This window comes from Anolis carolinensis, chromosome 4 (genome assembly GCF_035594765.1).
Source record: "Anolis carolinensis isolate JA03-04 chromosome 4, rAnoCar3.1.pri, whole genome shotgun sequence".
In the NCBI taxonomy this organism is placed as follows: Eukaryota; Metazoa; Chordata; class Lepidosauria; order Squamata; family Dactyloidae; genus Anolis; species Anolis carolinensis.
In genome coordinates, this window is record NC_085844.1 from 90,130,630 (window position 1) to 90,150,236 (window position 19,607).

The following is a 19,607-nucleotide window of genomic DNA, read 5'->3' on the forward strand; positions in this document are numbered from 1 at the left end:
AACATGGGAAGCCTCAAGTGTTCAGAGGGAAGCGTCTGTAACGCTATTCCTCCATTTGGAAACAAGGCTACCACATGAAGCTCCCTTGCAACAAGCCCACCAGTCTTCCAGATGGGGTGGAACCAGCCTAGGAAGTTAAAATCACCCTGTCTGATGAAGTAATTAGAGGGCCATGTTGACTACTTAGTGAGTAGGTGGGTGTCCTGTGAAACTACAGTAAGCACTCAAAGACATCTTTATGGTCAAAAGGAAACTCTTTGGCCTTGCCTTCAGGTTATGGGACAGAGGAGAGACCAGGAGGACTTCCATAATGTATGCTCCCTTTCAAATCTTGGGGTAATGGCCTGCTGTGAACCTTTTGAGACATGGCCATCCAATGGCAAAATATTTCCAAAATACAGTAGAGTCTCACATATCCAACATAAATGGGCCAGCAGAATGTTGGATAAGTGAATATGTTGGATAATAAGAAGGCATTAAGGAAAAGCCTATTAAACATCAAATTAGGTTATGATTTTACAAATGAAGCACCAAAACATCATGTTAGACAACAAATTTGGCAGAAAAAGTAGTTCAATATGCAGTAATGCTATGTAGTAATTACTGTATTTATGAATTTAGCACCAAAATATCACGATATATTGAAAACATTGACTACAAAAATGTGTTGGAAAATATACATGAAGACTTTTTAAGAGCAAATAAATAAACATTGTGTATTGTTCTTGAAAATACTGATTGTCTCCTATGGCTCTAGGCAAACCTCTCAAGGGAAGGAGCCCTTTTCTTTTGGGGGTTTGAATATCTGTACTCTAGAAACCATACCCCTAGTCCCAAATGTGTTTCTGTGAGTCTTATTACTAGAAAACACATTCAGGACCTAAACATCAGAGCTATGATGAGAGAGCTATCATTCAAAAGAAGGCCGTGTTCTTAATAAACATTGTAAGACAGAGTTCCAAACTCTTTGGTTTCTTTGTAGAACTTGCTGCCAGCCTTTGAACCAGCCCCATTACTGTCTTTTTAGCAGTGGTTTGATCTGTCAGCAATTAGCAGATGAGAAGATGTAGCAACATGCCAGAAGAAGTTTTGTCTTCTGGCTTCTATCTATGCATCAAAATCAGAGTCTGAAAAAGAACTTTTTCAAAGTCTGATCAAAACTAAAGGGACTGAAGGCCAAGGGCAAGCTTGATACCTCCTGGCTAATTGACAGAACTTTAATTGTTTGTCTCTCTTTCCACATTCTGTTTAGTTTTGGAGGACTTAGAGCTTTTCCTCCAAGACCTCTGTCTGCACCCTTCCTTTCCACTTTTAGACCCACATTAAAAGGACCTATTAGAATGTCTAACATTGGTGGGTTATTGGGACCCAGACATGCTTCAACTGTACAACTTTTAAATCATCTACTTTGTAAAAAAAATGCAAATTATTGCAAATATATGAATTCTACAAGTGCAAAAGAAATAAGACAAGTGCAAAGAAGCCAAAATGGATACCCAAAGAACTTCTAACTGGGCTAAGACTCAAAAGAGACATGCACAAGAAGTAGAAAAGGGGAGAAATCACCAAAGAAAAATTCAAATGAATAACCAACTCCTGTTGGGAAGAGGTTTGCAAAGGTAAAGCGCAAAACAAACTCAGGCTTGCCAGGGACATTAAAAACAATAAAAAGGCTTCTTTGCTTATGTTGGTAGAAAAAGGAAGAACAAGGAGGTGATAAGGCCTCTGTGAGGAGAAGATGGGGTAATGCTGACAGGGGATAGGGAAAAGGCAGAACTGCTTAATGCCTTCTTTGCCTCAGTCTTCTCACAAAAAGAAAGCTGTCCTCAACCTCAGCAACATGGAATAGGCAAAGGATTAGGGAAAATCCAACCCCCAATAGGGAAACAAGTCATCCAGGAATACCTGGCCACACTAAACGAATTCAAGTTTTCAGGGCCAGATCAACTACATCCAAAAGTATTGAAGGAACTAGCAGAAATCATTACGGAACCACTGGCGATCATCTTTAAGAGTTCTTGGAGAACGGGAGAAGTCTCAGCAGATTGGAGGAGGGCAAATGTGGTCCCTATCTTCAAGAAGGGAAATAAGGATGACCTAACAATCCTTTGGTCAGCCTCACGTCGATACCAGGCAAGATTCTGGAAAATATAATTAAGAAAGTGGTCTGCAAACACTTAGAAAGGAATGCGGTCATCACTAATAGTCAACACAGATTTATCAAGAACCAGTCATGCCAGACTAATCTGATCCATTTAGATGAGCCGCTACATAAAACAGAAATTTTGGACAGGCTCTTGTAAGTAGTGTGTATCTGGTAGAATACTGTTACACATCATAATTATAAACCTAGAAACTGCATATTGTAATTTATATTGTATTTTAATAGTTTTAACTGTTTTGCGCATTGTTTGATATTGATTTTGTATGGGCATCGAATTGCTGCCATTACTGTAAGCTGCCCTGAGTCCCTTCGGGTGAGAAGGGAGGGATATAAATGGGAGAAGTAAATAAATAAATACATAAATCACTATAGTCAGATTGTACCAGACATTACTTCCAGGGCAGTGTGTTTGGTTCTCACCCTAACTATTTAATGTACAACCGTTGCGTAAGCTCCATAATGAGACTTATGTTAAACCTTGCTGATCTGGCTCAGAGAAGAACATACTGCCAGGCTTCACTGGCAAGCAAACCACACTTGAAATCCACTCTTTCCTGCCTTCTAAATGTATAACTACTTGATTGTGTGGGATGCCCAAATTTGAAGACCACACCAGCTGTGGAAAAAAATGGCTGTGGTTAGGATACAGGCTTGGGCTCTTTTAATGGCAATGGTCACAGGTAATTTTTTTCTTTTTTCTTTTCTTTTGCTTAATTAATGTCTTATCTCTCATCAGGTTGTCAGAAACTTACATTCTGAATATCAGTTTGCTTCTTGTATTTTAAGAAGAGGTGGGATAGAAATGATCCCGACTCACTTAAACAAGCAACTGAAATGACAAATTTGTATGGCTTAAGGCAAATGTCTATGGGCAGCTATTTTATTTCTAAATTCTGTCTGATTTAGGTCTTAGAGTTTTATTATTGGCTTCCTTCTGCTGCAATAATATTGGGAGTATATTAAGAAACATAATAAATACCCTATTCAGTTAACCAGTACTGTTCTCAATAACAGCTTCTAGCAATGTCTTTACTGTTTAATAAAGGCTGAAGATTTTCAAAAAGCAACAGTCCAATCTGACTAACTGCTTTTAATGTAAATGTATCAATAACTGCATTGCAGACAGCTTAGTGTACTTCTTAATGTATATCTACTGGGTGAGGAAAGAGCCTTTGAGCATACTATAAAATTAAGCATGTGAAGGAACTTATCTCTGGAAACTAGGTTTTGCGTTCAGGAGTCCAATAGGGATGTGCTTCACCTCATTTCATCATGAAATAAATTGCAGGAGACACAAGAAAAAATACTGGATGTTGCCAAGAAAACAGAACTATCTGGCATGTATTTAATCAGAAACTTTTGTTCATTGTAAACATCAATAAAAATTGACATACAGTAGTCTGATGCTTTTCTTATCTTGTAAGAAAATGTAAACCATTTGGCTTAGCAGATGCCTACAATGGGTGACAACAATAAACGCCTTATACATTAATGTCTTCCTTTTCTACATCCAAAACTTTGTTACCTATTATGCCTGGTATGCAGATACCTCACTGTTCAGACGTGGCTAAATTGTCTCTGCAGTTCTATAAATGTTTCCTAATCCTCTTAACTTGAGTGACAATTGCCCTGGCTTCCAACAAGGCTCATAAGAAGCAATACTACCCAGTCTTTTCACAAAGTATTGGCTTCTATATTCCTCTTTCAAAAGAAATGGGATATTTTAGTTCCCCCAACATACCCAGATGATGGAAGCTAAACAGGGTCAGCTTTGGTTAGTACTGTCAAGACCCAGGCTGCAGAGCACCAATAACCATGCGCAGAGACCAGAAACTATCTAATATCTTTATTAAAGGAATATATAAAGTCAATAAAAACAGGTGAAGAATAAAGTTCAGAAGTAGACCTTTCAGGAAAGGTCAAATATAGTCCAGGAAATTAATGTCCAATATGAGATATTAGAGTCCAAAGTTATAATCCAATAACCGAAACACACACTTTGCCGAGCAAAGTGTGGGGAAATGACAGGGTCCTTTAGTCCAATAGAGCTTGTCAACAAGGCTGGAGAGCAAACTAGATTCTTGGCAAACAAGGCTTGATTCGTGGCAACAAGAAGCAAGAGACGAGAACAGGGTCCGTGGCGAGGTCCGTGGCAAGGTCCGGGGAACAAGGCAGGGTTGGAACAAGAGCAAGGTCCTGGAAACAAGGAACAGGAGTAGCGTAGTCCACACACGATCTCACTCCCGAAGCTGACGAATTGACAAAGATTCCCTTGCGGTTAAACACCTATATAGGATCTTGTTTTCCCGCCAAGGAACACTTTCCCTGGGGAACAAGAAGTGAAACCCATACTGTGTCCAGATGCATGACTCCTTAAGATTTCCCAAGGGAAACAGGCTTAATCAGCTAATTGTCTGGCAGCAATTCTGGCGCTTCTGCGATTCGGCTCCCTAGCGCCTCTATCTCGATTATAATTATCCCGGCGAGAAAACGGGGGAGATTTCTGCTCAAGGCTTGTTTGGCTGACTTCTTGTGGGCAAACATCTTGCAGGTGCAAGGGCTCCAATTCTGGCTGAAACGGTGGGAAACCCAAGTTTTCCTCTTCATCTGCCACAATAGTACTAGGAACGGGACTACATGGCCCATGAGTCATCACAAGTACTTGGATCGGAGACTACTAAGGATTACTTGGTGTGTAGACCTACATTTTGGAGGAAAGGGATTTCCAACCCAGGGAAACTCTATGAAGTGTATAATGTTGCCATATGTCTACAGATGACTTGAAGGAAAATACACACTAGCATAGGTAGCACATATTTGTTGTGGTGATCTCTGAGCGGTTAGACTCAATTTAACCCTCTCTGGGGGAGATTCCACCAAAAATCAGCAGAATAGCAAAAGCAACGCTTTCAAATGCAGCTTACTTACACGGGGTGAGCAAGAGAAGCCTTTGACCATTTAGGATTGCAATGGACTGCAGAGTCTCAATAAAAGTTCAAAAAGTATTTATTCAGGTAAAAATAACTCCATTGTAGACAGAAAGGCTTGGGAGCTGTCTAGTCTATTCTAGACTGATTTCTAAGGAAAAATAAGAAAGGAAAAATAACAAACATCTAAATAGTTACATCTTGCCAGGAGAGACAGCAAGATGCTTCTTGTTAGCTAGGAAAACAAAGGGAGAAGAGTGAACCAAAATGGTTCCAACCTCATGGTCCAGTTTATTGGGGCCATAAAAGACATTCTGACCAATGAGAAGTTAGTGTCCCTAAAGATTCACATTTCTACTAACTTCAAAGTAAGGGATGTGACGTAAACAGGATAGAGTGAAACACAGTAAAGCCTGTCTAGGCATGCTTTGGAAACAGGGAAAGGATTCCCTCAATCTAACTCTATCATCTAACTACATCTAGACTTGAATAGTCCAGGATGATTCCCAACAGTATTATGATATACTATGCTATGTTGGAACATACTTTAGATGTTGTATTTCCTCTCCTGATATATCAATATTACAGTGGGCTTGAGTGCACTACCCCAAAACCCTGGACTTACCTTAAATTGAATGTGGTCTGTCTTCATGACACACAGTATCCCATGGTGATGGGGTTTAAATTAAATGTGTCCATCTTTAGACAAAGTTAGGGTATACTCTGGAGTATGTAGGAAACTCTGGAGTATCTCATTACTGGGGGCAGTCTGGAAGGCTGGATTAGATCCAAATTTGGCTGATCCACTGCCCAGAGACAACACCAGTGCCTTCAGCCTTTACCTCCAGTCACTGCCACCACGACTGCTGCTCCTAGCTGGCCACAGAGCTCTGTGTGGTCATATGAGTGCCTCTGCCAATGTCAGAACATGGCACCTGTGCAATCAGAGAAAATGAAAGCGAATTGCTCCCTTTCTTCATTCTAGTTGTGCAGGCACCCCATTTTGATGTCAGCAGAGGCACTTATAATAGCCTGAAGTTCACATGGTGCTCCGCAGTCAACTAGGAATGCAATGGTCACACAAAGGTGCTGAGAAGCACATTGGCCCAGTCAGAGCCAGCCCTAGGTATTTTTCAAGTGTAGGCGGACAGAATTTTGGTGCCCCCCCCCCCAAACCAATCACTGAAAAATGGATTTTGGGGAAAAAAATGGCTTATTGTAGATAAAGTTTCAGTGGAGACACCTTTTCCCCATGATAACTCTTTCCAAGGGTAGATTTTTCTCGCTTACTGTTCTTAACTATGAGTCATTTGTAATGTTTGTAACTCGGGGACTGCCTGTATTGACCTTTGATAATTATTAACCATGAATATCAGTACAGTAGACAATTTAAAAAAACAATAATAAAATATAGGAAACTTTCAGACAATTTTGCACAGCATATCTGATGGGAAAGCAGACCTGCGGAGTCTGGACATGTAAATACATGAAGGGTACAAATGAACTTCTACTTGTAGAACTTTTCCCTCTCATGCATTAGGATACCCCCTCCCCAAAATTCATGAAAAGATGACATGCATGTCAACAGCAGAAGGGAATTTGGTAAACCATCGATTTCAAAGAAGTAACCACATTACTCCACTGCAGCATAAGAAATAGAAAGAGAGAGAGAGAAGAAAGACATTTAGCAACACCTTTAAGTCCCCTTCCACACAACTGCATAAAATCCACATTGAATAGAATTATATGGAAGTGTGGACTCAGATATTTCAGTTCAAAGCAGATATTGTGGATTATCTGTTTTGATATTTCGGGTTATATGGCTGTGTGGAAGGGCATCAGATTCACAAAAATGAAATTTCATGACTGTCAATCTATTTATTTTTAAACGCAATATAATGGGGTATTAAAGCTATAGATTATTAAACATATTTCTACAGTTTTGGAAGTGGTAATAAATAATAAACAATCAAGGACTAGACAGAACACAGGCAGCATTTAACATGCTGCACCTGGTGATGATCATTTTATGGGACAAGAGATATATATCTAATACATTATACAGTGTTCCCTCACTACTTCGTGGTTCACTTTTCGTGGATTAGCTGTTTTGCGGTTTTTCAATAAACTCTAAAGGACTATTATAAACCATAAAAAATTACAATTTACAGCCTAATGAAGGGAGGAAGGAGAAGCCGAAGGGAGAGAAAAGGAGCCCAAGCGGCAACGGGGGGAGAACGAAGCGATTTATCAACACACAATTGGTTGATAAAGACTTAAAATAGTGTATAAATACTAAAATAATGTATAAATATTAAAATAAATATAGAGTCCCTCGTTTGCAGATTTTCACTTATTGCGGGTGGTCCTGGAACCTAACCCCCATGATAAGTGAGGGAACACTGTGCACTATATATCTTTAACCAATAGAGGAAACATTCTGTTGACTTTTCAATTAGTTCTTGGGCCATGCAAGTCCAGAATAAATGAACACAGCACACAGCAGTCAAGAAAAACTATGGTCTAGTTCAATTTTACTGGTTAGGGAGGAAGAAGGCAAACCCACTTCAACTGTCATCTGCCTCATCCGATTTCAGTGACTGTTTAAAATCTATTAGGAGACCATTCTCCAGGAAGCAAAGTGGAAACCTTGCTTTGACAAGGGAGGATGAAGTTGGCTAAGGCAGTGATGCATGACATGAGCAGAGGAATGTTACAAGCACACAGAAGGCTTTTTCTTTTCACCTGTGAAATTGCAGAGGAAGCCAGCTGCGCATCAGAAATAACCAGCCAGGCCTATAATGGAACTTTGCAATGCATCTCTCACAAGATTATTCATAAATGGAATAAGCTTGTCCAGGGATCCAACAAGGCTAAAACAGGAGCATTGTCATCCTGTTCAGACATCTCATGGACTTACACCGCCATAAACATTTTCCAGATTTGCTATGAAAAAATAGAAAAGCAAGGTTTGTACAACATCAATGGCCATGAAAGTTGATGTTGAACACAACATGGTAGTTTCTAAAGTATTCCCATCCTATGTTGTTGGTTTATTTGCAAGAGCTAGTTCTGAACTTAGAACCTTTCATGCTGCATAATTATAAGAACAACAATTCTGCTTTAATTGCTAAGGACCTTTTCATAGGCACTGCCGGAATCACCTAATATTGCTGTGAATTGCAGTGATTTTAGTGGCGTCCACCTAGAGGGCACAGGAACCTGCCAATCCGCATCCTGCACCATCCTGGCTTCCCCCTGTTAGTGTTTTTGTTGATATGGAGTGAAATGTATATTCTATTGTTGCTGTGATATGTATGTATTTCATTCCGGCAAGCATTCCAGCAGACAAGGAGTTAATTGCAGCCAACCCTGATTGATTGCTGGAAGGGCAAATGGCAAGGACTTCCATTTGAGCTACGTGACAGGAAGATACATCACAGACTGTGGAATGCAGGAGGTGCTTCTGTGCACATGTGCACAGAGAGAACGAACTTTTGAGAGAGACGGACTTGCAACATGTGTCCGGATAGTTTTGGAGTTTAGCATTGTAAATATTGTAAAAGAAAGCCTTCAGAGCCGCTGAGTTTCAGCAGACATAAAATCAGTGAAGGTGTCATGCTTTGTCAGTGCTGCTTTTGCCGTTTGCAAAGTGGTCTGATGGGGTGAGCAGAGGTGGGATCTTACTCATCTATCAAGTTGGGGTCAGCGATTCCCTGACACCCCCCACCTTATCACACGAAGGTAGCCTCGGTAAGCCAACTCAACCCATCTTTCCTAATGGAAAGATGGAAAGCTTTCCATCATTGCCGCTGGCATTTTTGGGGTAGCGGCAAGGATTTTGTGCCAGTTCTGCTCTGGAACTGTCTTGGAAGCACTTTTACCGAGTGTGATGGGAGCTGGCAAGCTCTGTGGCGAAGGGGGAAAAAAACCCATCACCAGCGTTGAATTTAGGAATGTGTTCTATGGAATCCTTGGATTTGCAGTTTATTGGAAGGGGGCATTTAGCATTCCCAACTTGAGAGCTCTACAGCCTCACCAAACTAAAAGCCCCATGATTCCCTAATTTGTATCCATGGTTGTCACGGCAGAATCATAGTGCCATAACTATGCCATGTGAAAGAGTTCTTGGAAACATGTACTTCTCCTTTTTGTTCCTCTTCATAGTACAAATCTTTACGCCCCCACCATAACACCCACACACCAAATAGAGTTGGCCAATACGCCTTTCTGATTGCTTATTGTTTACCTTTTCCCCCATCAGTTGGACCATTACATTCTATTTCTTAACTGCGCTCAACTGTATAGCAATAAAACATACTAGGACCTCATCAGTCTAAGGCTTGATAATATAATTTGTTTATTTCTTAAAGCACTTTCTTACATTCAGTTTGTGAAGAAACATGAACAAAAATATTGTTAATTCATATTACCATTGCATTAATGGTGCCTTCACTGCATGGTATTTCTTCTCCTAATTATGAAGTGTGCCACTTACATTAAAAGGTGTAACTGCATTGGATTTGTAACAGCTCCTAGAACGATTTTGAGAAATATATTTATTTATTTATTTATTTATTTATTTGCTATATTTCTACCCTGCTCTTCTCACCCTGAAGGGGACTCAGAGCGGCTTACAAATATGGCAAGATTCAATCCCACATTACAATGTAAATAAACAAATAGACACAGAAACGATAAAAACAGGTTAAAATATATAAATACAATTAAAACAGTATTTTTAAATGCTTCATATTAGTGTTTGTAACATGATGGGCACCATCATTGCTACCTTGTAACAAAAGCTATGTGTGTGTGTGTGTGTGTGTGTGTGTGTATATATATATATATATATATATATATATATATGAGAAAGGTGTGGGGAGATAAAGAAATAGCATCTCTGATTACAATTTTCCTGCAAACTACCTCAAGATAGTATAGCTTCCTCTGAGGCCCCTTCTACACTGCCATATAATCCAGATTATCAAAGCAGATAATCCACATTATCTGTTTTGAACTGGATTATATGAATATACACTGCCATATAGTCCAATTTAAAGCAGATAATCTGGATTTTATATGGCAGTGTAGAAGGGGCCTCAGAGGAAACTTTTCTTAAAGGAAACCTTCTACAGCTGAAGAATCAATGAAGTACAATCTGAATATGAGCAAATGGGCTTAAATTTCTTATAGTTATGGCCCTTCAGATTTTGCTAGTGCCAGCATCACTTAGCATTGTATATCTGGCTTGTGTAAGTTGCAATCCAACAACATTTAGAAGGCACACATTTGTCCACCCTGATTGATGGCTTTCCACGCGATTAGCTTCATAGTTGTAAATTGCATGAAATCACAGTGGCAACAACACAGTGGCTACCAAATCTATGGGATTCCTAGTGTGTTAACATTAACTTTATCATACCATAAATATTCATGCCACCCAAGCAATGAACATGTTTATTGCACAGCCATTTTGTGGGTGCAATTGGACTCCTGAGACCAAGTATGGGCACTGGAACAATTCTGGAAATCCAAAAAAGATTGACAAAGCATTGCCATGAATGTTGTTGCTGCCTGAGTACACTGGGAAAATAGTTTTATGTTGGTGTGGAACAAAATCCCAGCTCAAGTCTGTTAAGGTAGCTAAATAATGCCCTTTGATTGGGAGAAGTGGGAGTCGTATGTCTGTAGGCACTTCTAATAAAGTAGCCAAGATCAAGGGCTGAGCCTTGATTCATTCCTCTAATATATATTTTGTGCGACACCATTAATTGTGTCAAATGCTTATATTTTTGAGTCAAATCTCGTTTATATGATCAGGAACTTCATTTCTCTCTGGTTTCTTGCAGGCATTCACTGTGAAGAAGACATCAATGAATGTCATATGAACCCCTGCCAAAACGGAGGGACCTGTGAAAATTCTCTGGGAAATTATACCTGCCACTGCCCAGCTATAGAGGAGAATGGGATATTTTATGGTGGCTGGAACTGTACAGAGGTTCTCCTTGGCTGTGTTCAAAATACATGCCAAAATGAAGGATTGTGTATTCCACACTTAAGAAATGGACAACACAGATTCAGCTGTCTATGTTCAGCTGGATACACTGGAGTACACTGTGAAACAATGACTACTTTATCTTTTCAGGGAAATGGATTTCTCCAGGTTAACAGTCTCCCATCTGCTATACAAGACTGTTTCTACAACACAAACCTCCAATTTCTGACTGTTCAACCAACAGCTTGCATATTTTTTCGTGGGGACAAGGATGTATTTGTGAAACTGGAGATACTGAATGGCTACCTACACTTATCCATACAAATCAATAACCAGTCAAAAGCCATACTGCATGTAGCACATAATGTCAGCGATGGTGAATGGCACTTAGTGGAGGTGACTATCGCAAGAAAAGTTACTCTTAAGTTACTTGACAAGTTTTGCACAGACTCTTGTCTCAGTGAAAGTGAAACCCCTATAGATTGCCAACAGACAACATTTGCTTTCCAGAGCACGTTTTTGGGTGGTTTGCCAAAGGGAAACAGGAGCAATGACTTTCTACCTAGCATCTCTAACATGCATCCTGCACCTCCATTTGTAGGGTGTCTTCAGGACATTGAAATAGATTTGAACCTTATTATCCCAGAGAATATATCATCTGACTCGTCTTTAAATGTTGAAGCAGGCTGCACAAAAAGAGACTGGTGTGAACATCACCCTTGTCAAAACAAGGGACGTTGCATCAACTTGTGGCTGAGCTATCAGTGTGATTGCTACAGGCCCTACACTGGGCCAAGCTGTGCTACAGGTAAGGTAAATTCCTCTAATACTTCACTAACATCTGAAATGAAATTGTAGGAAATTACAGGGTCAAACTGGATTGTCGCCTCCTTCAATTCTGCCATGACTATCTATCACTGGAAAACGCTTCCTTTAAGAGGGTGGGTCCTTCTCTATCTACATGTAAGGTTTTGTTAATCATGAGCATGTTCATTATTGGATTTGTTGGTGGACCTGCTAGCAGTCAATCAGGTCTGGTTTATGTACTAGGAAAAATATTAATGGAAAGGATGCTGGTCTAAATCCAGTTGTTACTCCCATCTAGAGTAGAACCTATTTGTCCAACGGTGCATGGCAATCTAACACTTACATAAATCCCATTGCTTCAGTAGTTCTACTCAAGTTGGGACTAGCAATAGGATTTTAGCCAACCTGTTTCATCCTCAATAATGAAACATAGTAATAATAACAACAACAACAACAACAAAAAAAACAACAACAACAACAACAAAAAATACCCTATATACTCGAAGATAAGCCAAGTTTTTCAGCCCTTATTTATGAGCTGAAAAAGCCTCCCCCGGCTAATATTCGGGTCAAGGTCAAGCCAGCAGCCGAGCCTGGAGGCCACAGTATGTTTTCTTTTCCAAAACCTCCCTCCTCTGCTTCTCCTCCCAGGCTGGTTATCTTATATATTTTTTGAGAGAGAGAGAGAGAGAGAGAGAGAAGAAGTGAATGTTTTCAAAAGCGAAAGGAGAGTGTGAGAGAAACCCTTGCAAACCAGATTGCATGGGCAGAAGGGGAAGAAAAAAAAGATATTCTTGCAAGTTTGCATGATTCATTACTATTACTATTATTATTATTATTATTATTATTATTATTATTATTATTACTACTACTACTACTACTACTACTACTACTACTATTATTGCAAGAACATTTGAGTCCAAAGGGAGGGAAGGAGGGAAAAGAGAGCAACAGAAGGTGTGTATTTCTTTTTATTCCTAAGGAAACAAAAATGAGGTGGGTTTTTTTGGGAGGGGGAGAGAAGTTTTAAAAAGCCTTTTCTGGCTACTTTTAGAGTTTGAAAAAGGGAGAAAGAAAAGAGGTGGGAAAGGGCAGGAGAAAAGAGGATTTTGCTTGCATTTCTTCCTTGGGTAAATGCATGCCCCAAAACTTCTGTGGAACATCCTCCCAAGAGAGATGTGTCAAATTCCAACCCTGTTGGGCTTCAGAAAAGCCTTAAAAACATGGCTGTGTGCCCAGGCTTTTAATCAATAAATGGTGAAAATGACACGGACTGAACTATAGACAAAGCATGAGGAAGAACGGATCTGGGTTTTATGTTTGAAATGTATATCTTTAATTCATAATGTATTTTAATAGTTTTAACTGTTTTATGTGCTGTTTTATATTGGTTTGTATGGGCATCTAATTGTTGCTACTGTTGTAAGCCGCCCTGAGTCCCTTCGGGTGAGAAGGGCGGGATATAAATGTGAGAAATAAATAAATAAATAAATAAATAAATAATATTTATATAGATGTTCCCCCTACAAAAACATTAATATATGAATTTTCCCCTCATATGTTTACAGGTCTTTGCAAATCCTATATACATATAGATAACTAGAGATTTCCATGTATCTGTATATCTGTTCCTCTATGTATACATTAATTTTATATATGATTTTTATTTGAATTTTACCCTCACATGTTTGCAAGTGCAGAGGGAAAATGCGCACGTGCACGCATGCACGCACACACACACACACACACACACACACACACACATGTCTAGATATAAACATTGATAAATCGGGCTTGGAAATATTGCAGGAGGAAAATGCACATAGAGAGAGGATTTGCAAAGGTTTCAGGGGGAAATACACATGTGAAATTAGTATATATAATGATAGATCTATATCTAGCTCTGCATTGTTTACGTAGGCATTATATGTTTGCCTGTTACTATGTTGGAAGCTGGCCTGAGTTCCCCAGGGGGAGATAGATAGGGCAGGGTACAAATGAAGCTGTTATTGTTGATGATGATGATGATTATAAAGTTATTGTTGCTTTTCCACTTATAGAGTAAATATTCAAAACATTTAACCCAATGATGCCTCAATTAATGTAATTTTATTGGTATCTAATTTTATTTTTGAAATTTACCAGTAGCTGCTGCATTTCCCACCCTCGGCTTGTACTCGAGTCAATATGTTTTCCCAGTTTTTGTGGTAAAATTAGGTGCCTCGGCTTATATTCGGGTCGGCTTATACTCGAGCATATACGGTAACCTCACAATCGTGGGAAAAAGCAAAGTATTGATTACTAACTGCAAAGCCTCCTTTTCGAGTATACACATAAAAGTAACCTGAAAGTTAACAAAAGCTGGTTCATTTTCATTGACTTCCCAATATAATGGCTCGAGAAGTTAATATTGACCAAGGTTATGCTAAAAGTCCATCAGATTACAGGACAGATCCAATATTTCTTTTGAAGCTGACTAATTGAAAACTGACATCTGAGCTACCTTTTTGAAGGCTAACCTTACTTCCTTTGCTACTCTTGACAATGTTGTGACTTCCTCCTACTTGCTGGCATCATAAGCATAATATTCAACACAAAAATTCCCTTCAAGTACAGTAGAGTCTCGCTTATCCAACGTAAACGGGCTGGCAGAAAGTTGGATAAGCGAATATGTTGGATAATAAGGAGAGATTAAGGAAAAGCCTATTAAACATTAAATTAGGTTATGATTTTACAAATTAAGCACCAAAACATCATGTTATACAACAAATTTGACAGAAAAAGTAGTTCAATACGCAGTAATGCTATGTAGTAATTACTGTATTTACAAATTTAGCACCAAAATATCATGATATATTGAAAACATTGGCTACAAAAATGTGTTGGATAATCCAGAACGTTGGATAAGCGAGTGTTGGATAAGTGAGACTCTACTGTACTCTGTTAATAGCGTATGTGCATGTTTCCCTATCATGCTTAAACTACCTATTTCAACACAGAGAGGGAGACTTATGCAGGTGTGCTGTGTTTCTAACAAGCACACAAAGCAAGGCATTAAAGTCAACCTCATTCACAAAATTAAACATTTTTCATGTGTTATTTATGAAAAATCGTGGATTTATTTTCACCTATTGAAAAAGCAGAGACAGGTCTGTTTGTTATGTATTCTTTTTTGGAGACATAAAATAGAAAACAGTCTCAATACATAATACAATGAGAAACAAGAAAAAAGAGAGAAAACACATATTTTTTCAAATAATATAATCTGCACTGATTGGTGTGGTGTTGGGATATGCTTCCATGCAAGTCAATCCCAGCACCATAATAGGAATATCCCTTCAGGAAACAGGGAATCCAATGAGTCGCCCCAAAGGTTGATGGGAATAGCCTTTCTCCCATATCAGTGTTTTCAGGCATTTTAAAAGAGTAATAATTTGTTAAAAAGAAACCACATTTTCTCAAGTGGGTAACTTAGGAAGTCCCAGAGGTTAATAAACTGAGCAGTCCTTTTGAGCTCCTATCCATTTTATCATTACTGGGTCAGTTTCAGGATAAAAACAGAGAACATTCAGATATTTTGAGTTTGATCATTTTGTTTATCATGGCAGATCTAAGATTCTTGGTCACTGGAGGCTTCTTAATTTACATTCACTCTGCAATCGAGTTTATATCATGAAAAAAAATCAAGAGGATCAGCTCATATTAATAATTGGTCATCTACAAAGTTTGCTAAAAAAGGACACTTCAGAGCAATCAATATCTGCAGATGTACATTTTAAACAGAAATACAGAATACATATCACTGTAGGGTAAAATAGAAATAACTGTAGACTTTATCACAAGAAGCTGGCATTTTATGGATCTCAACACATTGTTGAGGTCCCCTGGATTGATTTCCCAGCCTCCGTGGCAAATCAGCAGGACAATTCCAGTGTCCCACACCCCACCTTGCCAGTAGGATTGCTTCCCCATCACACATGGGGAAGTGTCACCGAGAGGCTTCCCCCCGTGCTGGCCCCGTGATTCCTTATAGAACTTGCGAAGCCTCCCATGTTCTGTGCCAAGCATCCTGGGATACTTGTGCCTCAGTTCTCTGACAGAAACTTGCCGGAAATTAGCCTGTGTCATGTGATGGGCAGCATGGGGCTCCGTTTATCAGCTGTACTGCAAGTGAATGTCATTGGGACACCTCAGGCTAATCTGCTTCCTATCCTACATTATGTGGCTGTATAAATTGGGATTATGACAGTTGTGTGATCACGGATTTTGACTACATACTGGCATGAGTACCCTTGCTATCACACATCTCTCCACTTGCACAACTGTATTCATTACCAATCCACAGTCCCACACTCATACTTCTGCGTAACTCCCCTGTTCAAACAATTTCACTGGTTACACAACTCAAAGTGCTTGTTTTTTTACCATTAAAGTCCTACATGCTTGGATCTAGGCCAGGGGTCCCCAAACTAAGGCCCGTGCCTTCCAAAGCTTTGCTTGTTTATAATGGTATTTTAATTATTATTTAATTAATAATTTATTATTAAGGGGTGCTTTGCTAGTGCTTTTGGTGCACAAAGGCAGAAGGGGGTTGGACTAAATGGCCCAAGGGGTCTCTTCCAACCTTCTTTATTATTATTATTATTATTATTATTATTGACAGAAGGACACAGTATAACACAGCAAACGAGATATATATGCTGGATTTCGTATCACAAAATCACAAGTCAAACACTTCCCAAGCATTTAGGACTGTGTGATTTATTATTATTATTATTATTATTATTATTATTATTATTATTATTATTATTATTATTATTAACAACATTGAGGCTGGATGGCCATCTGTCAGGGGTGCTTTGCTTGTGCTTTTGGTGCACAAAGGCAGAAGGGGGTTAGACTAAATGGCCCAAGGGGTCTCTTCCAATCCCCTTTATTATTTTTATTATGATTATGATTATTATTAACATTGAGACTGTATTTGTTCCCGTTTTGTTTTGTTTTTTACTTCAAAATAAGATATGTGCAGTGTGCATGGGAATTTGTTCATAGTTTTTAAAAAGAACTATAGTCCAGCCCTCCAACGGTCTGAGGCACTGTGAACTGGCCCCCCGTTTAAAAAGTTTGGGGATCTCTGATCTAGACTATATGAAAGATTTATCTCTTTGTACAGGTCAGTGCGAGCTTTAGGATTTTCAGGGGTAGGCTTTTTTTTTGTTCCCATCACCTTCTCAGACATGTTTAGTGAGGATATAAGAGAGAGTTTCTCCTTGACTTCTCTAGGCTCCTGTGAAGTACCTTCTTCAGTAGGTCTAGTTGCTCTCTTCCACTATCAGATGCAAAACATTTCATTCATACAGGCCTTCATTTTTTAAATTATATCTCAGTAGTGTGTGTGAAGCAGTGTGCTGTAATATAGACAGATAGGTAGACAGACAGAGACACACAACTAGGCTTTTAAGCAACCATCAAAAATATGAAGAAATAATACTGTATTCATAAAGTTATGTTTATAACAACTTTGTGAACACAGAACTACTGCATTAGGTAAAGGTAAAGGTTTCTCCTGACGTTAAGTCCAGTCGTGACCGACTCTGGGGGTTGGTGCTCATCTCCATTTCTAAGCCGAAGAGCCGGCGTTGTCCGTAGACACCTCCAAGGTCATGTGGCCGGCATGACTGCATGGAGCGCCGTTACCTTCCCGCCAGAGTGGTATCTATTGATCTACTGACATTTGCATGTTTTCGAACTGCTAGGTTGGCAGGAGCTGGGGCTAACAGCAGGCACTCATTCCGCTCCCGGGATTTGAACCTGGGACCTTTCGGTCTGCAAGTTCAGCAGCTCAGCGCTTTAACATACTGCGCCACCACCAAGGGCCCAGAAAACATACTGCATTACTGTATGTGAAATACTGTATGTGAATATTGAAATATAATGTTTCCTTGATTTGTGCCCGAACCAAGGAAACTTTATATTTCAGTTCAAATTTAGCAACTAATATACTGACCACTTAGGTAATCTATGATATTGAAATTGCACAAAGAAGTCTTAGTTGTGGTGCATTTATAGGTAAGGGTAAAGGTTTCCCCTGATGTTAAGTCCAGTCGTGACCGACTCTGGGGATTGGTGCTCATCTCCTTTTCTAAGCCGAAGAGCCGGCGTTGTCCATAGACATCTCCAGGTCATGTGACCGTCATGACTGCATGGAGCGCCGTTACCTTCCCGCTGGAGTGGTACCTATTGATCTACTCACATTTGCATGTTTTCGAACTGCTAGGTTGACAATTTTTTACAATGCTAAATGCAGTGGCTCAAGATTCCTTAGCATTGAGCCGCAGCAGTTAAAGTGTCAAATTGCATTCATATGTAGTATAGATGCATCCTGAGTCTCATTTCATCATTGGAAATGTCATTAGTTGTTGAATTTGTATCCAATACAAGATAGTCTTCATGGGTATGTGTATATGTATGACTATTCTTCCATGAATACTTCCATCTTAAAGATGTACCATCTTCCTTTTCTCTTTTTTTGTCATGTGAAATCAAGAATACATTCCAGCACGATTTGGTCACGAGGGAGCCATAGGATACGCTGCTTTTCCCATGGAGGGTGGTACCTATGAAACCGCAACCATATCAATGTTTGTTCGAACACGCAAGCCTTCAGGCTTGTTGTTTGCTCTGAAAAAAGGCTCATCCCTGTTTCTCAAGGTCTGGTTGGAAGATGGGAAACTGGTCCTGTCCAGCCCAAGCTCTAGCAGACTCCAAGGAACACTGCCTGTGAATGATGGAAATTTCTATTTCATAACTTTAAAAATAGAACCAAACAAGGCTGAGCTAATCCAGTCATCACAAAACCTAGGCTATATTTCTACACCCTGGGTGAAAATCGAGAAGGGTGATATTATCTACGTGGGAGGATTAGCAGAAAGTCAAGAAACAAGTATAAATGGTGGGTATTTCAAAGGCTGCATCCAAGATTTAAGATTGAACAACCAGCCACTGGAATTCTTCCCTGTCACTCCTTTGATGAATTCTGTCATCAGCAAGAACACACTGATCAACATAGACCCAGGCTGCACCGGGGACAATCTTTGTAAGGTAAGGATGGTGTTTCTCAAAGCGCCGTTTCCAGGTTTGCAACCAGGAATTCTTTTTTGAACTAGCAGCCCTCTAAAACAGCATGTGACAGTGAGAATATCTTAACATGATATCTGAAACAGGCAGGTAGGATCAGGTTTTTAGCCAAGGAGCCTTGTAATTTGTGGGTGCAGAGACCACAGACCATCTGGGGGACTGGAAGCACCGCTCTTAAATGTCAAGGTAATGATAACCAGTTAGTGAGCCTGCTATTCATTATGGGCAACTTGAACTCATTGCAGTTTTCTGACCAAAATCTCATAATTGCTCTAAAACCAGACTTTCCGAGCAAGCTAAGCATACAGTATGTTATGGATAGCAGATCTGGCAATGGGACCCATAAAATGTTCAAGGATAGAAGAATGTTATATCACTGCACAAGGACTATGTGGACTGGTTCCACTAAAAATCATAGGGGCCCCATTTAAGACTGCATAAAAGATTTATTCACTAATATTGTCTGTTCAGTGTTTTGGAGTATGGGCCCAAATTCTGTTGATAAACTACACTAGCAGTTGCATTTTTCCAGGTGTGGTGAGGGAAGGCAGACAAAATCTGACTTTTTGGGGGG

General features: G+C 39.5%; 1 protein-coding gene and 1 long non-coding RNA gene across 4 annotated transcripts in view; one reads left to right on the forward strand and one right to left on the reverse strand.

Annotated features, from left to right (window-relative positions):
- Positions 1-19,607, forward strand: part of crb1 (crumbs cell polarity complex component 1) — a 188,275-nt gene that overhangs the window by 109,920 nt on the left and 58,748 nt on the right. For both annotated transcript variants that reach the window (XM_062980775.1, XM_008119991.3), the window contains exons 6-7: positions 10,944-11,897; positions 18,444-18,997. In XM_062980775.1, coding sequence (XP_062836845.1) covers positions 10,944-11,897; positions 18,444-18,997 — 1,508 coding nt within the window. The remainder of the gene's footprint in view (positions 1-10,943; positions 11,898-18,443; positions 18,998-19,607) is intronic.
- The window catches only part of LOC134299002 (uncharacterized), a 122,561-nt gene that overhangs the window by 94,253 nt on the left and 8,701 nt on the right, over positions 1-19,607 (reverse strand). The window lies entirely within an intron of this gene.